Raw genomic sequence first — 18,010 nt, 5'->3', positions numbered from 1 at the left:
CCTTAGAATTTTTTTCCACCGAACCGAACCGTAGGTTTGCACTACGCGCTGGTCGACGTCACGCCGCTGTTGATTACGGGAAGGTGTTTAGTTTACGTAGTGTACGCATTTTGTCAGGAAGAAAAATAGCTCATAGCTCACAGCTCACGGAGGCGATTGGCTTCTAACAACTTCTACCATCCACAGCGTTACTTAATAAATAAAATAAGATAAAAATGAGCATCAAACAGAAATAACCCGCATACATGGAGTGTTCGAGGTGCATGGCACATACAATACAGACTGCAGACAGTTCAACAGGGAGCGCGCAGCTCTTAAAGGGGCCACACCTTATTTTTACTAGTTACAGTAAGTGGACCGTTCGAATGCAGTAGGCTGTGAGAAAGTGAAAATGGAACTCGTGAGCAGAAAAAGTGTTGTTTGGCAGTACTTTCAGTCAAAAGAAGGCAATTCAAGTCGAGCTACATGTTCAATTTGCAATGCCGATTTAACTCGTGGTGGCAAGGACCCTAAACAATACACAACATTGCCGCTGTTAAAATGCATAGGGCCCTATTTTAACGATCTGAAACGCAAGTGTCAAAGCGCAAAGCGCAAGTAACTTTGTGGGCGGGTCTCGGCGCTGTTGCTATTTTCCCGGCGGGATAAATGACTCTTGCGCCGGGCGCAAATCTAAAAGGGGTTGGTCTGAAGTAGCTTCATTATTCATAGGTGTGGTTTGGGCGTAACGTGAAATAAACCAATCAGAGCATCATCTCACATTCCCTTTAAGAGCAGACGCACTTTTTCCTTGGCGTATTGCTATTATAACGGCGGATTTGCCAGGCGCGCGTCAAGAGCGGTTCACAGCCGAGGAGAGCAACGCTCTCTTCACGGCCGTAAAAGAGAGAGAAGTGACATTGGGGATGGAGAAACACACCCAAATTAGCTTCGGCTAAACAGGCATATAATAATGTGGGTAAATGTGTAAGCTAGATGTATGCTTTTATAATAAATTATTATATTTATAATAAATTATCTATCTATCTATCTATCTATCTATCTATCTATCTATCTATCGTTTGTAATAATATGATTTGCAAAAATTAAAACTGCTGCTTCTGTGTAGATTAGAGAATCACAGTGTATGAGCGTTTGTGCACTCTATACATTATGGTCAAGCATGCGCCCTTAAAATAGCCTAATGAACAACGCGCAACGCGCCACTGACTTTACACTAGGTTTTTTCTGGCCAGTGGCGCAATTGTTTTATGGAACAGTAAAATAGCACCAGGGAACGTTTGCGCCAAAACACGCCTCCTTTTTTGCGCTGAACCGCCCAGAGAGCGCAAGTTCATTCCCTAGTTTAGCGACGTGCTTCTGTGGAGGGAAAAGCGCGCTTTGCGCGGGTGCAAAATAGGAATGAAACATGCGTCGGTGTACAAAGTCAATTGCGCTGGGTGCAAGCACAGGCGTAACTATCGGTAAGCAGGGTAAGCGGTTGCTTACGGGCCCGGACCAATCAGGGGCCCGCCCGCGTTACTGGAAGATATTGATTGACAGCCGGGTCCCCCTATCGCATTTTACTACTTTTAGTCTGATCGCATTTTTTTTTTGGTTTTTTTTTGCGAATTGATTTGAATAAATAATGACAACAACATATTTGACTGATAATTAAATCAATGTTTGAAACGAACAATGATGAATTTGGTGTAATTTGTTTCGAATTGGGATTGGGGAATCCCCGGGTGAACATGCGCGTTGCGTGCAAAACAGTAAAAAACGTTGAACTTGAGACAGATATGGAGTCGTCAAATTTTAAACACAAAAGTGGCTTTCAAAAGCGCAAACGAAAAGAGGAATTTGATAAATTAATTAATAAATTACCAAAAATAGGAAGCTTCTTTAAAAAGATGACACGGGGAGATTGAGATGGAGCAAGAGAGTGAAGCGAGTAAAGCACCTGAAGCGACCGTTGGTAGTAGCAGCTCCGTGGTTAAATGCAGCTATAACATAAGTGAGCATCTTTTTTTATGTATTTGGACCTAGGCCTATGTGTATATAGCAGTGACAGTAACAGTAACAATGTGTTATTATGGTGCGCCATCACCAGCAGTTTTTTTTTTTTTTTTTTGTGCGCGTAGCGTCATCACGTGTTGTAGTAGGGGGGCCCGCCTTAATAATCCTGCTTAAGGGCCCGGTGTTGGCTCGTTACGCCACTGGGTGCAAGATAGGGCCCATAGTGTTGCTTTTTTTTTCTTTTTTTTTTACTGTGTTAATGGACTGAGGATGGCAGTAGGATTCGGTATTCGGTTTCGGATTCTGCAGAATCTTAGCCAGTGGATTCGGTATTCGGCCGAACCCCAAAAATCGCGCTTTTCTAGAAAATCCCCAAATCCTAGTTTACACTCGCAATATAATACAGAAGGGACTTTGCACTGTTTCTTGCAGGCATCATATGAGCAGTGCTATTTGTCTGAGCATTTCAAATCAATCTCTTTTGAGGTGCCATTTGGTTAGAATGCTGTTTTAGGGTTTATTCAGACGTAGTGCAATTTTTATTCTTTTACTGATTTGGTGTTATCAGCTACTAATGCAATATGAAGAAACTTATGAGCATCATATGATACAATGTCATTGTAACAAAGTATGTTGTTATGTGAAGAAGGAGGCGGGAATCGACAAACATTTAAACAATTTAATAATAAAACAAACTCAAAACGAAAGTAAAAACGGCAGCCCCTCACGGACGACTGCCGACATATAAACAAAACAACAAAAGTCCAGGCCTGGTCCTCTCTTGTCCTTCACTGTCATCACTCTCTATTTTATGCTTCCGCTCCTCCGTGAAATACGAGACTGGTGCGTCGCGCAAATACTCCACCATTCTCTCACAGCCCTCGGCCTCATCCTGCTTGCCACAGTCATCTATACGATGTTGTAATTAGAATTTTGCGAAGTCTAAGATGTGGTAGATGTGACTAAGACGTAAGATCTGCAAGACGGTTCCGGTAGAGAGAGCATGCTCTTAAGTGAGCTGTACCAGAGTTTGTTTGGAACCAGACCGAGTCCACCTCTTCAGCTGGGTCTCGGTATGGTTGTTTGATCAATACCCGAGTGCGATTGCTGTATTTACACCTGCCCAAAAGATCCGCACCAAGGGGGGAAACGAACTTGAGTTCAATTCAATTGAACCAAACAAGACAGGTGTGAATAAACCCTTAGTATTCAGAGAGGCAGCTCACTAGGGTTTGGAACAGGACCACGGCTCCGAGATGTGTGTAGATGCGTGTGTTTGTATGTGTGTGTATGTGTGTGTTTGTGTGTGTATGTATGTGTTTATTAATGGAGTAAACTCATCTTCAGCACTAACTCCATCTCTCTTGTCCCTCCTTACACCACGCAGCCCTGCTGCTGAACCAAGGTAAGGTTTCAGATCAACCTCTGATCAAACTCTGACATGTGTCCACACTAATCCTCATGTTACACACTCAGAAGAGAAGAGAAAAAGTGCTAGAAGCTTCCCTGACACGATTATGGTGTGAAAAGAGGGACCGCTGAAAGAGAGGAGTTCAAAAGATTAGACAGAAAGTGAAAAAAAAAATCTCAATGGTAGTTTTCACAATCTAATCAATCCCAGTTTTGATTCTTTTTCACTCTGAAAGAAAGTAAAATGGTTGTAAATTTTTAATGTGGACTTAAAAGTTTGTAAATCCAGAATCCACAGTCTGGCACAGAGGCATCACATGCATTCAGAACATCTCTCAAAGCCTGATTTCAAACCGTGTTGTTTCGCTTGTGTGTGTGTGTCGTGGTGTTGTACGTGGTGTCGTATTAATTGGTTGAGCTGTTATGTTTTTGATTGACAGGGAAGGAGAATGCCCTCCATTTCCTGCCTGTTGTATCTCATTCTTTTCTGTCTTCTGTCTGTTTCTTTTCCTTTATCGTGTGTCTCTTTCAGAGGATCCGGAGGCACAGTTGAGCACGGAGGAGGAGGAGGCCAGGAAGATAGCGGAGATGGGCAAACCTGTTCTGGGGGAGCACAGCCGGCTGGAGGTGGTGATCGAGGAGTCCTATGAATTTAAGGTATTACATCTGAAAACCTGGAAAAATAGTCAGTCCATATTTTGTTTATTTTATTATGTAAAGCATCACATCTAGAAACATTGGAAATTGTAGGTCCATATTTTTTTTACTTTTTTTTACTTTTTTTTTTTAACTTTTTTTTTTTTGTGAGAAGTCCTATGAATTTACTGTAAGGTATCCCATCTGAAAACATTAAAAGCAGTCAGTCCATATTTTATTGTATTTTAATTTTTTAATTTTATTCTAATTAATGTAAGGTATCATGTCTGAAAACATTATTTTTTATTTTATTTTAAAAACATTTTAATTTGTTTATAAATCATGATGACATTTTTCAGTCCATCTGTTCTTCAACCTCTAAAAAGACATGACATAACTTGGTCACATGGTGAAATCATGCATGCTAATCTGTTCTTCATGTACAGCGTTCAGTACAGGTCTATTAAGGGTATGTGGTATACGGCATGAAAAATGCACATGCATCATTGATACCAGCCCATAGCTTGTGATTCCCAGTAGATTTCCAATGTATTCCTGCACATGATGGTTTGAATTTTTTCTTCATATTTGCAGTTTTCAATTCTAATTGTTTATGAGTATTTACAAAAAATAATAATTTGAAGCTCCCACTTAATGATTACCCGGGGTGAAAAGATGCATTATGTTTTTCAGCTCTGTTCATGCTTGTTGATGACAGCAAAATGTGATGGGTTGATTAAATTCAGATGATATGAATATTACACTCATATATCAGATCAGTGGTGCTAAACGAACAGTTGTCAGGTTCATTAGGTTGGTCATGATAGTAATATAAAAAAAAATCATTGCCAGCACTTCAGTGGTCCAGATCTGTTTCTTTTCTTTCTTTCTTTCTTTCTTTCTTTCTTTCTTTCTTTCTTTCTTTCTTTCTTTCTTTCTTTCTTTCTTTCTTTCTTTCTTTCTTTCTTTCTTTCTTTCTTATATATATATGTGTGTGTGTGTGTGTGCGCGCATATGTGTTTATTATTATAAATAATAATTATGCATATATATTTTTATTGTATTTATTGTATACATATATTTATTGTTTATTATTGTTTATGTTAACAAAAATCACACCGAATCTGATATTTTAAATTCTGAAAATATATCATAATAATAATACTATTAATAGTAATATATGTATTTATTTGTATTATTATTATCATTGATAATATTTATGCATATATTAATAATTTATTATAGACATATTTATTTTTATTATTGTTTTTTTATCCCAAAAACCACACCGAATCTAATATTTTTAAATTCTGAAAATACTAATAATAATATACAGTATGTATTTATTGCCATTTATTATTATATTTGTTTATTATTTTGTGAGCAAGAATCACATTAACTCTGATATTTTCAGTTCTGAACATACATATATAAATAAATAATGACATCAGAGTGAACAGTGACACTCATTTATGTCAGTCTATCACTTGTTGTCTTGTTGTCATATATCATAATTGTGCATAATATTAAATGATATTATGAAATTTGTTGTTAATATATGTGACAAATATACCAGGATAGAGTGACACCGTTACAATGAGAGTCCCAAGAACAAGCGCAGTCCCAAGCTTTTCACTAGTGATTATCCTGAACTGTGACATCAGAGAAAAGTCCTTTGCATACCTTATCGGATATGGGCCACATTAATGATGTCATGTGAACAACCTTAAATGTACTGAATCCTGTGGTCTAAATGTTGCCAGTGATCTGTTGCTGTGTTTCAGAGCACCGTTGATAAACTGATCAAGAAGACTAACCTGGCGCTGGTCATCGGCACTCATTCCTGGCGAGAGCAGTTCGTGGATGCAGTGACCGTCAGTGCAGGTCTGTCTGTCTGTCTGTCTGTCTGTCTGTCTCACACACCTTTGTGTTCTTCAACAGTGTGTTGGATGTCTCTTTTGAAACAGGAATACATTGTATGAGTCACACTGTATAAATGTCATTCCCTCAGCGATACGCAGACTTAATAAAACACATAACGAGGCTCTTTCATTCTCAAGCTGCTCCTCTTAAAAGCTCAGTCTCAGAAGCTTCAGCAATACAAAATAGCTCAGATAAAAAAATGACTTGTTTTGTAAGCATTTTGTGCAATTTTCTTTCATGGAACAGAAAAGAAGAGTGTTCAGTGTGCAATTTTCTATAACAACTTAAAATGCATCACAAAAGTACCATAGAAATGGTCCGTACTGTTTATTTAAAGTCAAACAATATTTATTTTGTTATGATGAAACGTGTAAAAAATGGTTTGGAATGAAGGATATAAGGTTGTGCGTGTATGGAGGTTCATGTGCAGTAAGTGATGTGAGACTGTCATCTGGTGGTTAGTTGTGTTAATGACCGCGCATATGTAAAACTGTCCAGAATGTGGTTGTTTAAATCTTTAATTGTGTGTGTCATCCTCAGGTGATGGAGACGATGATGAAGATGAGGGTCGAGAGGAGCGTCTCCCGTCCTGCTGCGATTACGTCATGCACTTCCTGACAGTGTTCTGGAAGGTTCTGTTCGCGTTCGTTCCGCCCACGGAGTACTGGAACGGCTGGGCCTGTTTCGTGGTGTCCATCATTGTAATTGGCCTCCTCACCGCGGTCATCGGAGACCTGGCGTCTCACTTCGGCTGCACTGTCGGCCTTCGGGACACTGTCACCGCTGTCGTGTTCGTGGCTCTGGGCACTTCTATCCCAGGTGTGCTTCAGGACATTTAATCCAGCATTCAGGGGCACTTCAGCCACACTTAAAAATTTCTGAATGACACTACATTAAATAACACAGCATAAATGCAAGATTAATTTATTGGGAACAAATTATTATTATTTTTTTGTACTTTTGACTTCAGTGTCCAGATACTTATTGGGATCAATGTACGGTATATCAGTGAGATTTTTTTGAAAGAAGTCTCTCTTCTGCTCACCAAGGCTGCATTTATTTGAACAAAGATACAGTAACAACAGTGATATTGTGAAATATTATTACAATTTAAATTAACAGTTTTTTATTTGAATATAAGTTCAAATTTATGCATCGTTACTCCAGTCTTCAGCGTCACATGATCCTTCAGAAATCCGTCTAATATGCTGATTTACTGCTCAAGAAACATTTCTGTTTATTATCAGTGTTGAAAACAATTGTGCTGCTTCATATTTGTGTGGAAACCATGATACAGATTATGTTTTAGGATTCTTTTATGAACAGAAAGTTCAAAAGAACAGCATATATTTGAAGTAGTAATCTTTTGTAATATTATAAATGTCTTTACTGTCTATTTTTTATCAGTTTAATGCATTCCCGCTGAATAAATATATATATGTATATATATATATATATATATATATATATATATAATTTTTTTTTTTTTTTTTTTTAAACGTACCCCAAACTTTGAATGGTAGTGCATATCGTTTTATATCACAATTTAGTAAAGATAAACGACACAAAAAAACATTATTATTAATAATAATAATATGAAATCTAAATATCTAATGTGTGTAGATCTAATTATATTATATTATATTATATTATACATTGCCGGCCAAATTTAAATTTATTTGGATTTAAATAGGCAATTGATTACGAGTATATTATTGGATCATTATTGCAGTGATTGCACATTGAACGTCTTTGGGAAAATTGATGCACCTTTTCATGGAAATATCATCACTACATTTTTGATCAAGATCTTGTATTGTCAATGCAAGTCTCCTCCACCAGTTCATCCCAAAGACTTTCAATAAATTCAAGATCTGGACTCAGAGGAGCCGATTCATGTGTGAAACTGATCCTTCATCCTCCTCACAAACGTTCTTTCACAGTTTGAGCCCGATTAATCTTGACACTGGACATATTCAAGAATATGCCCATAATGTGTCTTCCTACATGGTTGTTTAAGAAATGAAAAGCTACACAAATATTGGCCAGTTTATCAGCCTTGTCCATATATAAGTCGACCACAAATGACTATATTTTCTCATGCTCTTTATCTCTCTTTTTCAGACACATTCGCCAGTAAAGTCGCCGCTACTCAGGATCAGTACGCAGACGCCTCCATCGGAAACGTCACCGGCAGCAATGCCGTCAACGTGTTTCTGGGTATCGGCGTGGCCTGGTCCGTGGCGGCCGTGTACTGGGCCATCAAGGGCAAGAAGTTTAGTGTGGACCCCGGATCATTGGCCTTCTCCGTCACGCTCTTCACTATTTTTGCCTTCGTCTGCATGGCGGTACTACTGTTCCGGCGCCGACCGTCAATCGGGGGAGAGCTGGGCGGCCCTCGTGTCTCGCGTATAATCACTACACTCCTCTTTCTGGGTCTGTGGTTCCTCTATATCCTCTTCTCCAGCCTTGAGGCCTACTGCCACATCGAGGGCTTCTGAACGGCCCTGCAGAGAGAGGGAGGGGGAGGGGGGGAGGCTCGGAGCCAAGAAGCTACACACATCAACACACAAATTTGTACACACACTTACAAAACACGTATTTGGTAAAACAAGGATCGTTCAAGTCAGATGCATCGAAGAACCCTGGTAGAGAATTGGTGGAAGGTGGAAGAAGTTCAGAGCAAAACAACAAGAGATGGACAATGTTTGAGAGAGATGAAAGAAGAGGAGTTTATGAATGCAAAGCATGTAGCAAAAGAGGGCATAAAAGAGTGTAAAGCACTAGAACAAAAGAGGGAGCGATGATGTAAAATAGTCTTTCCGTCTCTCGAGCTCATGGGCAGAACTGACGACTTTTGTTTAGCACTGCAGACATTGTGACATAACAGGCTTTTTAACGGTTCAAGGGCACAACACATCAGAGTAAAGAGAAAAGGAAACGCCAACTATAGTGATGGCATTTTAGATGCTAATGAAAATGCCCAGCAATAGAGCTGCTTGACAGATCAGCAGTTTTTGCTTGGGCTGTGTGCATCATTCTGTACTAAAGCAGTTATTTACGATCGCTGCTTGACAGATCGTACAATATACGACTCCAGAGTAAAATGCAAGACGGACTTTCAAGCATGCAAAATTACTTTAGACTCTGCCTGCAATGAATATGCACAGCAGGATATGATGTCATGCTCTAGGGCTTCTTGTTTTAATAAGTAATAAAATATAAATAACTAATAATAATGCAGTCTAGTGTGACCGCACCACCTAACAGTCACAAATTAAATTGAAATGGTACTGTACAACTAATGTTTCAGCTTGAGTGATTGATGTCGCACAGCTCATTCATCAGAGCCAACACTAATTCAGTTTTACAGTAACGTGACAGGAATGCCAAATAACGAAATATTTGTTTTGTCCTGAAATCTGTCAGACTTAGCTGTTTATTAGTGATCATCAGACACTAAGCGATCAAAGACTTTTAATTGTGCCCTACAATGACAAAATAAAAAATGTTTGACGATACCAGAAATTCGTATTAGGCGGCAAAATAGAGGCAAAAAAAGAGTCTAAAATAGGGCTGCGTCAGCTCACGGACGGAAGAATGATTGAAGATGGAACTAGAAAGTTATTCGTCAAACTTCAGACTCAATGTTCTGCTAGTTTAAAGACATTGGATCCAGATATTTTCATTTGGTTTTACACAAACACTTATTCCACACTTCAGCGTCTCACACAGTGTTATGACTGGGACCTTCTGAAATGGAACACTGCTCTCGATGCCATCATAATGATTTGAATCTTCAATTGTTACATTCATTCTGCGCTTTCTGTTGCCTAGAGACAATGGAACTCTCTTGATGACATCATGACGATTTGAATCTTCACTTGTTCATTCTGCGCTTTCTGCTGCCCGGAGACAATGGAACTCTCTCTATGTCCACTTGTAAAAGTGTTAATGTAAAAAATCCCACCGGAAAACACCCGCCGTCATCTCCATATCTCCAAGCCTATCCTGGGATGTGCGTGAAACTGTTTTCCTCTCTTTAGAATGAGACCGCAGCAGTGTTCAGAGTATGCTAGGAATAAAAGACGTCTCCATCGAATGGAGTTCAGTCCAGTCAAAGTAACTGAGAGTTTATCTTCTTCTTAATACAGGTTTATTAGGACGTCAACTTTATTAGCGTGTGATCACGTTTATTTGACGCATCCAAGTTCTTGTAACAAAACACTAAAGTTGTACAGATTCGCCATTGTGTAAAGCTGTCTGGGGCTTCTAACAATTAATGATTTAAAGAGCTGCGCATTGATTGGTTCTTTATAAACTCTTTAGCGTGGTGCTGAAAGCTGATTGGTCCTTGAATCGTCTGGTCCCTGACAGATTCACAATAAAATGTTGTTTACTCGTAGAGCACTCAGGATTGTGTGTATATGTACGTTAAGGGGATTCTAAGCGTTTTTATGTCGTCGGCTCATCTGTCCGGTCTGTAGATGTTTGTAAAAAGCTGTGTGATGTGTGTATCTGTGCTAGACTTTTGTCTGTGGTCTAGTCAATCGAAATGCATGATTGAGTAGATATTGGCAGATCTATAATGGCATGCGTTGACTCTGAAGACATGCATGAATTAGAAGTTTACAATGTTTGTTTACTAAAATGGACGACAGATTCTGCGACTACAATGATGGCTGCCAGATCTCTTTTATGATATTTTAGTGTGAGATCAGTACTTAATTAGAACATTTAATTTATTGAAGAGCAGATCAGGATTTCTTATTATTTTCAAGAACAAAAACACAACAAAAAAAGCACCATTGATCTGTGTTTTCACGTGGCAAGCTTTGCTTTGCCTCACGTTTTCATATTTCTCACGCTGAACAACGTTCATGCCTTTGATTGCATTGCGGCAGAGAGAAATATGTTCTCTGACTTAGATGTTGTGTGAATGATAAAGCATGAAATCTTGTTTTATACTCGCTCAACATCAGCATCAACTTCAACTGGCTTAAACGGACTGTTAAAACACATCAGTAGAAAAATTGTTCAATGGGGGTTCGATTTAGAAAATGTAAGAAAATGTTGCTTTTCTTTGACAGAGATTTTCATATTTGAAACCCTGAAGGACGGGGTCAATCTTAGATGAGCAGAATCCCAAATCTGTTATTGCCTTAAGAGACTTAGCTAATAACATTTCATAATTGTATCTGTATTGTGTTACGTGTTAGTGCGTTCATGTTTTCTCTGAGTACAACAGAAACCAAATTGATTGAGACAAAGCGTGCAATATGTGACAGTAAACCCTTCAGTAATACTTGGTGCCTATCCTGACCCTTTTGCTTGCTTCCAGGTTTCCTTTAGTGCATGTTGGCTTTTTCTTCTTAACACTACGAAGAGAACGTGCAATAAATCCGACAAATGACAAGGAGCGTGATGGAGATTTTCTGAAAGTTAATGGGTTTTAATTTTATTCAGTTTTATCATCAGTGATCTTGTGTTTTCGTGGAATCGAGCTGGAGTTTATCGGAAGAAATCACCCATTGCCCTGAATGTCAGATGTTTACTCTTTTTACAACTCTGTTAAAGTCGAACGCTTTGTAAAACTTTTTTGGAATACGACATTTTCAGTAGGTGATTTTTCTATTTCCAAGTGTTCTCAAATTGATAGGAAGCTCAATAGTTCTTGATGTAATGGTTTTTGATAACTATTTCCAAGATGTTTAGATATTTTCAGTAGGTTTACTTGGGTTGTAAGAAATCACCATATATGTTGTATGATAATTCAGACTCCATTTGCAGTGTTTATTAGTGCAGTAAATACATCTGTACATGCTGCACACTCTATCTATCTATCTATCTATCTATCTATCTATCTATCTATCTATCTGTCTGTCTATCTATCATGTGTTTTTGAATTGCAAGTAACATGTCTCTGTAAAACAGTTTCTTGTGCACTGGGCCAAAGGCTATTTTTATTTATTAATTCATTTACAAGGAATTTAACTCATGATAACAGAGTAAGAATACACTGTAGCTGTGACTGTCTTGTCTGTTAACCGTGTTAAGGGCATGTTGTTCATTGAGAAAAGGCCATCTTGGCTTTTTCCAACACATGTCTGGTGATGATGTTGCGGTTGGACTGTGTTCATTACTGTAAATGTGAAGCTGTACATGTGCCTCTAATGTGCAAAATGCATGATGTACCTGTTTGTAGGCATGAGCTGTTATTAGTGTCAAAGTTTACATTTACTGTATTATCCCATCTTTCGTTTCTTATTTTGCATTTTGATTTTATTTTACTTGCAGGTATTTTTGTACCCTTTCACACAATATTATATTAATGATCCTCCTTGTTTTAGAATAGAATTGGAAGTGAGGAAGATATTGACAAACAGTTTGTTACACTTAATTTCTTTTCTGCCTAGAGAAATGTGAAAAATGGTTGTTACTTTTCATGTTATGAATCTGTCTTGTCCTTTTGTATGTTGTATGTGTCGACCTCAAACTGGTCTTGCTCCCTGCCTTGTTTTTGTGCACTTCTATCTGTGATCATTCTCTTTCTGCCTGTTAAATTACTTTAATAATGTGTCAGAAATGATGTGACATTAATATATATATATCAAATACTGTAATAATTCACTAGAAAGTAATATATAAGGATTTTATGTTTGTATGTTTTTGTTCATTTTGTTATGTCAGTAACAGAAAAAGTCAAGACAAAACTAAAGGCGAGGACATTTGTTTGGAAGAAAATGGCATGATGTGTACTGTGTCCCAATTAAGAAGAAAAAAAGAATGATGTAGCTGTTAGAGCTCAAGCAGACCTTATTGAATATAGTTTATTTATTTTAAACATGTACTGTCCTTGAGTGGTTTGTAATAACATCTATATATAACACATCAAAACTCAAATTATTGGATCTCCGTATGTAAAGGCTGCTGTCGGCCTATTACTGTTAATTTGTACATACAATCATGCAAATAGGACAGTAAAATGTACAGATCAGATAATTCACTCATCTTTCAAATAAATCCAGCAGTTGTAATGCCATCTAGTGATCACAAAAGTCAAGTTCAGAGAACTGTGTTGTAGTAAGTTTCGATAGCATCATTATGTTCAATACTGACAGTTTACCATTCCAGTAAGCTTTCTTTTTTCTTCAAAAATAATAAAAATAGAGAAAGTATACTATTTTAAGGTTCATAAATGGCACCTACGAGTGTAAAATGTATATTTCTGTTATTATTTCTTGTTTAGTGCATCTTTACTGTCCTCAGCTAAAGTATGACTGGTTTTACTTAAAACTGTTTTCATGTTTAAAACTCACTATTCTTTAAAAACTGAAAACACAACACCTGCTTTGTATACTGCTTTGACTTACAGTTTTAAAGCCTGTAGCTTCAAAAAAAGTAAAAAGAAAAGATGTGTGTGAGTTTTTGGTTGTATGTTTGTAATTGAATTTCATCATCTGGACCCTTGTTCAACAACTATCATCTTGTTCTGAAATTAAGAGGTAGGTTATACCATGTTTTGTTCTTTCGGATCTAATCCATTAACAAATATAGTCCAGTAGAGCAAGACTTGATGACAACCTCCTTTAGAAATAGAAAACAAATATGTTGTTTTTGAACAGTAAAAAAACCCCTAATTTTACCACATACTGTATCAGATGGGTTATAAATGGGCATACCAAGCGATGACAACACCTCTCTACATAAGGATATAACACCAGAATTAATGGAAGAAAATACAAGAGAGAATTCCTCAAGAGTCACAGGAAAATTATATAGTGTAAAAGAAACTGGTCATACGTCATCCGCGACAAACGGGACAAACCGAGTGACCCGAACCACGGGTACCGGTGACATCACGCATTGGACCCCGGCACGCGCCACCGCGGAAAGTCCAATCACAACTCGCGCTTTACACTCATGAGCGCGTGCTACAAACCGCCGCCTCCCCGGCTTCCATTCAAACCTTCCCGTCCCGACCGTTGATCAGTGTTTATAGCAGTCAGTCAGCGTGACTTCACAGGTGAGCGGCTGCGTGTAAAAAGTGAAATATTCTCTCTCCGGAAACGAATTAAGGTCAGTGTGCGATTTATACGATGACTTTAAACGGGGTTGAGGCTTAAATGAATATCTTTCTGTCATTTTTGTGGCGCGAGCTGTTGAGGGTCTGACACATCATGATTCTAGCACTTTCTAAACTATCTAAAGACGTTTAAAAGACGTTTAAAACAGACCCCCAACATGTTTTAGTGATTCTTTTTTATATATATGTTGACCTTTAATAAAGTGATACATAATTAAAATACTTAGGGATTGTTGTTGATATACCGTCCGATACTTAAATCGTTTGATACACGTTACGTTACTTCTCAACTGAAAGCGAATTATGTTCAGGAGCGTCTATTTACTAACCTTAGCAGTTGCTGAAATGTTTGAAAAGGCTGTTGAAATGTACCTATTTGGGGGGAAAATGCAGTTTAAAACCACTCAACCTTTTAATTTCCGTCTCCAAGTTGAGACATTTAAACAAATAAAAGGTTAATGTGCTTGAAGAGAGATTATCTTCATGAGACTCTTCAGACTTTAAAGTTGGTTTACCTCATTCTTTCAGAGTGAGTCATATTCATATTGCTGTAATAAGGAATCAAATTATGATTAGGAATAGCACACAGAGACGCTTTTGTGTCTTGTTGAGTGGGAGAGGTCATGAGATTGAGCTGTGGCAGGTATTTAGTGTCTGTAAACACCAAGCTTTTTTTCAACTTATGTCATTATTGTGCCTTTGCTTTAATAAGCCTATTCAGTTTCTTAAGCTTTGCTGCATTCTTAACGTTCGAGCTTGTATATTTTAGTTTTCAGTGTTTGAATTCATTAAATGCTGTCTGATCCAGTTCTGTTCTCTCATTCTCATGCACGTCCTGGTTTGCTGACACAACACAAGCTCGGATGATTCATGAATGAACTGTTGCCATGACAAACATGTCAGTCAGTTCTCCATCACTCAAGTTCTGATTGTGTTTTATATGCACTGATACTTAATTACTCTGCTGATAGCGATAGCTGATTATTCAGAATAATATCTGCCCATACTGATAGTTAAGAAATATCTGCAGCAAACTACAGGGAACCCCCTCTATTACTATAGTATTAGATGTTGAAACAGCACAAGCTATTATATTCAACTATTTATTTTCAGATGTAGTAAATTATTCTCAAATAAAAACTGAAATGTTTGTATGCAGCTCAGTTGGACAAAAGGCAGTTTTCATAAACACTAAAAAATTATTCAAACATGCATATAAAAATAACAATAAATAAATATAATAAAACGGTAAATAAGCTCCTCACTAGTGTTTTCATAGCTAACTAACGATCTGTTAACATTGGGAGGTAAATGCCTCGTTAAGCGACTTGCTGCTTGAAACACTTATTGAGCAATTACTTGAGACATGATTTATTTCGGTAGGCCTTATACTCAGTACAGGAGTTAAATCGTAACCAATTGTGAAATCTGGTTGCATCACGCGCATAAGGAGAATCTGAACAGATTTTATTCTTTCAGATCTCAAACCTGCACACACTACATGATTTGAAAACCATGGCGCATCACACACTACAAGATGATCATGCCAGATTTAGCACCTCACGTGATCTCACGGGGAAGCGGATGTGAGCTAAATGGAGACATTATATGATGAGGACACATTATAAAGGCAGTCGTGTTGTTGGCACATTTCCACCAGTCGTTCCTCCATCCCCGTTGTCCGCTGGAGCCGTACAGCTGCTTGTTGTTGTTTCGCTGTCGCCATTTCAAAGGTTCAGTCACTTGCGTCTCCTTGTAGACTTGTCTCTCATTGGCTATTGTGGAAGTGCTGACGTAATAATAGTTGTAATCATTCTGATTTAAAATCATATCAAACATGTTTGATATTGTCAGGTTGGCCCCGATGCGTCCGCGAGCAGTTCGGGAGGTTTAAGATTTGATCTTAAACGCAAATCAACGCTCGTAAACGCTCACATTACCAGATAATCTGGGCCGAACATCGGAACCGACCAATGCCCCGGACGCAATTTGTGCATAAATGGGGATTTAGCCTATGTCGCTTTTTAAACTCTTTTTATGTCGCTTTTTTTTTTACTATTGCGCTTTTTTTGTTATTGGTACGTTATCGTGCCCTAAATTCAACCCAAGAGAGATTTTCTTCACACACGGTCTGAGTTGCAGTCTGAACACGGTTTTCCGCCCCCTTTTGATTGACAGCCGATAGTGAAAATACTTGCTTTTATCGTCCGAGACCAATTATTGGCAGATACATCTGTGCTATTGAGCAGATGACATGAAAACGATCAAAATATTTCTCACATTTTAACCCTAATGTATTTTGCATAAAGAATGGTCTATTAAAGGGGTGGTATAATGCCCTTTTCACAAGATGTAAAATATGTCTCTGATGTCCCCAGAGTGTGAAGTTTTAGCTCAAAAAACCCCACAGATATTCTTATATAGCATGTTAATATTGTCACTTTTTGAGGGTGAGCAAAAAAGCACCGTTTTGTGTCTGTCCCTTTAAATGCAAATGAGCTGCTGCTCCCGGCACAGGGGGCGGAACTTAAACAGCTTGCACTCACACAGACATGCACTGAAAATGTCAAAAACGTTTAGCCTTTTATGTTCAAACCGGAGTCAGACAATGATGGAGAGACTCAAGAAGACGTGACAACATGTAGAAGCAACAGGACATTTCTGAATGGTTAGTTGATGAATTTATGTAGTTTATGTGTAGTTATCTTCCAGTCATTGATTAGCATATTCTGTCTTGATAATCTATAAATCGTGTTCCGGGGGCGGGGTTTATGTAAATTTTAGGGTTGGTGATGTCACTAACCCGGGAGGAATGTCGTGTAGTCTCTACCAGCCGTTTGTTGTAGTCCTTAAAAAGCGATTTCTTTAAAAGCAAATATCTCCCTTTGCTTTGAACTTTGAGCGTTGTAAATTTGCAGATGTTGTTTATGCTCAAACAGCAACATTACACACTGAAGTTAGAAAAGTGAAATCATAATCAACCACCCCTTTAAAATTTGAATTGAGACATTATTTGAATGCCACTATGAGCCATTCCAACAAATGTTTTTATTACGCTCATGTGGCCAGGAGTCAACAGTGTTCATTGAAACTGAATGAGTTTAGTTCTCATTACTGTAATGCAGTGCAAACATTTTATTTTAAAAAACAATTGTGCTCTGACAGGATATGGGTGAAACGTGCTTTATTGTCATGAAAGTAATGTCATAATGCTTTTTTCTTTATGCAAAATAACATATTCTTCAACCGTCCTTTTTTGCCAGACACTGACTGCAGAAAACACACACAGATGAAGGCCACAGATGCTCATATAGGGCACAACGATGCACTGTAAACTAAAGCAGACACATTCTCTGTGTTACTTTACACAACATGACGCTCTCGCTCTCCCTCTGTTTCTCTCACTCAACCTCTTCTTCAATCCTGCATGAGTGTTGGTGGTATCAAACAATGATCCTTTCATTGGAAAGAGGAAGTAAATCTCGCCTCTCTTCACATAATGAATAGCAGCGATTTCAGATTTATCACACAAAACCATTTTCATCATAAATACAGAACACGATATTCAGCTCATGCTGTTGTGCAATGCTCGTACATGCTGCATTAGATTTGCTGGTTAAGAGCATTCAGACTTGAGCTTGAATAGGCCTAACTCTCGCTTTATGTACACTGAAAAGACAGCTGTGACTCACTCAACGCTCAGAAAAAGATGGGTGTGGGGCGATGTACAGAAAAACGAATGATGAAGAAAAAAAAGGAGAGGCTAAAAATGTGTGTGAGGACATCAAGGAACGGTTTACCCCAAAATAACAGTGTTAATTCATTCCAATTCAATGTCATATTATTTTAAGACAAAAGCAGAAAAAATGCTTTAGTTTTCGAAACAAGGAAAGTGGATAGACAAACTCTTAAAAACACCAGAAAACTGAAGAAGAAAAAAAAAGCTCATAAATAATG

At 38.0% G+C, this 18,010-nt stretch overlaps 1 protein-coding gene across 3 annotated transcripts in view; it reads left to right on the top strand.

The window, feature by feature from the left end:
• The window catches only part of slc8a2b (solute carrier family 8 member 2b), a 109,850-nt gene extending 96,456 nt beyond the window's left edge, over positions 1 to 13,394 (top strand). For 2 of the 3 annotated variants that reach the window (XM_084418598.1, XM_084418599.1), the window contains exons 9-13: positions 3,386 to 3,403; positions 3,941 to 4,065; positions 5,829 to 5,928; positions 6,508 to 6,786; positions 8,092 to 13,394. In XM_084418598.1, the coding sequence (XP_084274724.1) occupies positions 3,386 to 3,403; positions 3,941 to 4,065; positions 5,829 to 5,928; positions 6,508 to 6,786; positions 8,092 to 8,468 (899 nt within the window). In that variant the 3' untranslated portion in view covers positions 8,469 to 13,394. The remainder of the gene's footprint in view (positions 1 to 3,385; positions 3,404 to 3,940; positions 4,066 to 5,828; positions 5,929 to 6,507; positions 6,787 to 8,091) is intronic. The other variant, XM_084418600.1, reaches the window with a different exon arrangement.
• Positions 13,395 to 18,010: the final 4,616 nt, after the last annotated feature.

Source organism: Rutilus rutilus (genome assembly GCF_951802725.1).
Source record: "Rutilus rutilus genome assembly, chromosome: 9".
In the NCBI taxonomy this organism is placed as follows: Eukaryota; Metazoa; Chordata; class Actinopteri; order Cypriniformes; family Leuciscidae; genus Rutilus; species Rutilus rutilus.
This window is presented reverse-complemented; position numbering and strand designations above follow the sequence as displayed.